Source organism: Ruditapes philippinarum, unplaced genomic scaffold (genome assembly GCF_026571515.1).
Source record: "Ruditapes philippinarum isolate M1 unplaced genomic scaffold, ASM2657151v2 ctg9181_1_1_1_1, whole genome shotgun sequence".
Lineage (NCBI taxonomy): Eukaryota > Metazoa > Mollusca > Bivalvia > Venerida > Veneridae > Ruditapes > Ruditapes philippinarum.
The window spans coordinates 31,506-36,919 of NW_026858638.1; the positions used below are offsets into that span (position 1 = coordinate 31,506).

The 5,414-nt window shown below is 29.6% G+C and overlaps 1 protein-coding gene across 1 annotated transcript; it reads right to left on the reverse strand.

The window, feature by feature from the left end:
• Positions 1-1,164: 1,164 nt before the first annotated feature.
• On the reverse strand, positions 1,165-2,415 carry LOC132753810 (lipase ZK262.3-like). The gene has a single exon (XM_060744342.1). It carries the CDS (start codon positions 2,413-2,415, stop codon positions 1,165-1,167), a length of 1,251 nt encoding a protein of 416 aa, XP_060600325.1.
• Between the last annotated feature and the right edge of the window lie 2,999 nt (positions 2,416-5,414).

Genomic DNA, 5,414 nt, shown 5'->3' on the forward strand with positions numbered 1-5,414 from the left:
AAATAAAAAATTGAAGATGCAAAACTGTAAAGCAAGTAAGAAACTATATAGCAATAAAATGACTGTAAAGTACTGATTTCATGTGATGTTGTAGCTTACATAATGTTCAAAGCAGAATCACAAACACAAATCAAATCATTTTTATACAAATTAATTATTTACATGACAATCATACAATAAATATGTTAATTATGTGGTGCTTAAACTTTCTTATGTTATAATTAGTTTAATTGTTTTTTTTTTATTTTCCGAATACATACATTTACATATATACATCTTACATACAAATCAAACATTTTATACTTAATTCGTGATTATAAATATTTTTGAAAAACTAAACATGCAAAACTGTAAAGCAAGTAAGAAACTATATAGCAATAAAATGACTATAAAGTACTGATTTCATGTGATGTTGTAGCTTACATAATGTTCAAAGCAGAATCACAAACACAAATCAAAACATTTTTATACAAATTAATTTTTTACATGACAATCATACAATGAATATGTTAATTATGTGGCGCTTAATCGTTCTTATGTTATAATTAGTTAAAAAAAAATTTTGTTTTTTTTCCGAATACATACATTTACATATATACATCCTAAATACAAAACAAACATTTTATATTTTATTCGGGACTATAAATAGTAAATAAAAAAATGAAGATGCAAAACTGTAAAGCAAGTAAGAAACTATATAGCAATAAGTACTGATTTCATGTGATGTTGTAGCTTACATAATGTTCAAAGCAGAATCACAAACACAAATCTAAACATTTTTATACAAAATAATTATGTACATGACAATCATACAATAAATTTGTTAATTATGTGACGCTTAAACTTTCTTATGTTATAATCAGTTAAATTGTTTTTTTTCCCCAATACATACATTTAAATATATAAATCCTACATACAAATCAAACATTTTATATTTTATTCAGGACTATAAATACTTTGAAAATAAATGAAGATGCAAAACTGTAAAGCAAGTAAGAGACTAAATAGCAATAAAAGTTACCGAAAAATACTGATTTCATGTGATGTAGCTCCCAAAACATACAAAACACGCTGTAAATAACAGACCCTTCGAGTCAATCACTCAAATTGGTTTTTAATAAACTTATACCAGTATTACAATTTCTGTCACAGGTTTTATAAGTCTTATAATTTCCAGGCAGCACAAATTATCATGAGTGTTGTGAGAACTCCTGCTGTACCGTCCTGAATAGACGATTTGTTCGTAGGAATAAGATGTCTTTTGATTCGGCGACATGTTTTGTCATTAAACAAGTCGAATAAAGCAGATTGTTTTTCTTTATCTTTATTTGATCCTCCTGTCGTTTGACAGTAGGATCCAACAGTTATTTCGTAGTAGTTCTTGTGATAATTCATAGAAAAAATCGATTCTATGTTCGACTCACCGTTTACACAGCTTTTGTCTTCGTATCTTTCGCAAATCACGTAATGTGATTCGACATTCATTTCCTTCCCATAGTAAATTTCCAATTGATGATGAAAGCTACCAACATCCCTTGGCGGAGATTTACTTATAATATCTTGATAATGTACTACCCTATAACTATGAGGAACAAAAAAGTCATGATTTTTTGCGTATTCTTTATCGCCCGGGCGAGGCATACCAAATGTATACAGAGTAGTTTTATGTTTATAAATAAGCCCATCATAAAGAAGATCTGCAGATGTAATTGAAGCTAAAACTCCTCCAACTGAATGCCCAACTATTATAATTTTGTAAGTAGTATATTCTTTTAATACATCTGCTAATCCTTGAGAAACACAACTGTACAATCTTTTATTCGCTGTTCCAAAATAACTATGAATTTTCCCTCGGATGTTTGTGGGATGATAAGAATTAAAAGTTGTTAGATTTTCTCTCAGCATTTTCTCAGGATTACTTGTACCACGAAACGCAAGATATATCGTGCGTTTAAATTTGGAAACAGCTAACAACGCAAAGCATTCTTTATAATCAAAATGCATGTCGTTACATCTCATTCCAATCACTTCAACTAGCTGTAAATCTTGTGTCCGAAAATGTTTCCCCATGCAAGATGTTGGGTCATCCGAATAGGCAATTGCTGATAAAAGCAATGCGTCATAAGCTTCTTTTGCGTCAAAGTATTTAGTTTCGTCTCCGTCTTTAATGTTTGTGCCGCAATCTGATTGTTCTGTAATGCTGCATTTTGTTGATAAGGAATTATTGCTGCAAACAAAACACTGATCATATCCAGACTCTAGTTGATGACACGACCGGGTGTCCTCACACCATCTGCATGACCCGATCCAAGAGTCCTCACTCGCACAGGATTTGCAAGTGTTATGATCATTACAGTCGGCTTGAGTTGTATAGAAACTCATTTGCCATAACATTAAAACAAGAAATAACTTCATTTTGAATTTAACAATTTTTTCTTAACAGCCCAATTCTTTATAAGGAACAGACTAATACGGTTTTGTTAAACTGCTCGAACGTGTATATTTATATACAAGTATCACGTGGTTGCTTTCATGTTTTATGAGGGATGATCAGAAAGTACATAGACATTATGTTGAAGATGAAATCTTATTCCCATTGAAGATTTAGAATTGTTGCAATATAGTATTAAGTATGCGACTCCTGCATGTTGCATACATTCGCCAATCATTCATTAATTGCAAGACATTATCTTCATTTTCATCCATTGAAAATAACACCACATAATCATGGGATTCTTTTTTAGATATATAAAAGCTTAAAGAAGTGGAAGTTGCTATTGTGAATGCTTTAAGGATTCTGAAAAACGTCCACATTCCCAAATGACAATTTCAAAGAAAGTTTTATCTTATCCGAAATCATAAGTATCCCTAGCCCTTTGATATGAAACAGTTGCTTATAATTTTCCAGCAAATACAAAATTAAGGAAATGTTTTTGAAACCTCGAAAATGCTTTGAGGTGTTCGTGGTTTATAAAATATTCCTATATCATTACAACTTTGGAGAGTTCTCGTTGGTAAATATGCATATACATCTTTGCTGCGATGGTGACTTCGGCTACTCCCCTTAAAACGTTTGATACAATGCTGCGAAACGCGTTTTTGTCTCCTAGATTTGATTCCATATCAATCTTTCCTCACAGCTTAGTTTTGAATATTCAACTAATAACCTTACTTACATTGGTACTAAATAATCCAAATAATTAATGTTATGGTATGTAATCATTTTATCATGGAAATAAAATATATGTTGGAAATAAAACTGCCACATAATCATAACACTTGTGACACAAACCATACATGTCTTGATTTATTAATTTTTGCGTAATATGTTCTTTCTATAATTTAATAATAAATATAATTTGCAAAAGCTTGAGAGTACTCTGACGTCAAATACAGAATTGACAACATTTTCCTTTTGTATTTTTTGATGGTCCCTCGCATTACGTGTTCTACGAGTGGTTTATTCATTTACGCAGTTAAATCACCGGGGAATTTGGTTACTTTCATATCGAGTTGTTATCATTTCTAACCTAATCATTTTATTGTTAACAGGATACAACAATAATATTTGAATATTGTATTGCATATAACATAATATAAAGTTTAGCTGCTTATTCCGGTTCTACATATATTGAGGTGCTGTGTATTCGTCCAGAATGTAGTATTGTACTCCACCAGTAAATGATAATCTCATAATAATCTCATAATAATAATAATAATAATAATAATATACATTTGTAATTAATACGATTTGATTCAAAAATCAACACTTCTTTTAAGGTTAACTAATCATAAACTAACGCAATTTAATATTTTAAAAATGTATACACCTTCTTATTGCATATAACAGCAATGTTTTCTATGTTCATTCATAATCGAATCAAGATAAAAGGTTCAAGTGTCATAGGGGCTACTTTATGGTCAAGCACTGCGCATGTGAGTTTGCTTTTGTTTCAATATTTGAATGACATTACGTAGTCTATTGTCGGGTTTGGTTGCATAGTACAAGAAGTATGTTTTTTATAATTATTTTTATTAATTACATGTATTTATAACTATTTAGGGCGGAAAACACACAATTTGTTGATTCAAGTAATTAGTTGATCAAAAGTATAAATATAATTGTGTTCGATGTGAAAATGGAATTTTAAATACAAGCATGTTTATAAATAATCAGTATGTCAAATTTGAAGAATAAAGACATAATAATTATGTCTTATATGAAAAATAACGAAATTGTGATTTTGGTGAAATTTAGATACATTTTAAATGTTGTTTGTTACTGAAGAATAGTATCACATGAATAGAGTCTAATTCATAGATTAAATGAAAATACTGAAGTATACTTATATCAAAACTGAAATGAACATTACTTGAATGAATCATATATAAATAACGAAATACATTATAAAGATATGATTACAAAAATCAATGAAATGTGCATAAAACTGTATTTGATCTTTAGAAATTTAGCACATTCATGGTAAATTTTGTAATTGTTATCATTTTATTTTTGTTTATAATAGTATTTAAAACATAGACCTGAAAGTGGTTCATCATTTTACATTGAATAGAGTCTAATTCATAGATTAAATGAAAATACTGAAGTATACTTATATCAAAACTGAAATGAACATTACTTGAATGAATCATATATAAATAACGAAATACATTATAAAGATATGATAAAAAAAATCAATGAAATGTGCATAAAACTGTATTTGATCTTTAGAAATTTAGCACATTCATGGTAAATTTTGTAATTGTTATCATTTTTATTTTTGTTTATAATAGTATTTAAAACATAGACCTGAAAGTGGTTCATCATTTTACATTGTGAGCTTTGTTGTTATATGAATTTGGCCTACTTTCATCTTGGACCCACGGAATGAAAATAAACATGGCTGACAGAGCTGAATCACCTTATCTCATAAACATGTGACACAGGAAAGTTAGTCTACATTTCAATCACCTGTTTGGGGTATTACCATTTTCTCTATTTATAGCAGTGAAACTACGACGCACAAACGTGTTTTAAATAAGACTGCTTATCTCATCCGGCAAAAATCACTTAGTCCGAGCGCTTTTTAGTTTGAAAAAAGTATCAAATTTCAAATTCTTATCTTTTTTACGTATAGGTTATCATTTTCAAAATTAAATTGGTTAAAAGCGGCGATATAGACCATTTGATTCATATCCTACCAAACACCTTATTTAGATTGTTGCTCTAAAGATATAGTTTACATTTGATGACCTTCTTGGCTTCATCTTCAACTCAAAAGAGAAAACAAATATAGTAAAGCCAAAATGTTGAGAATAAGATAATCCATGGGTGGGTAACGTACCAAATTTATGCTGCTTGAGTCAGTGCTTTGGGCGTGAACGGTAACATGCACTTTCAAGTACCGTCCATA

Coding starts and splice junctions, on each gene's coding strand:
- LOC132753810 (XM_060744342.1), bottom strand. CDS start 2,415: ATGAAGTTATTTCTTGTTTTAATGTTATGGCAAATGAGTTTCTATACA.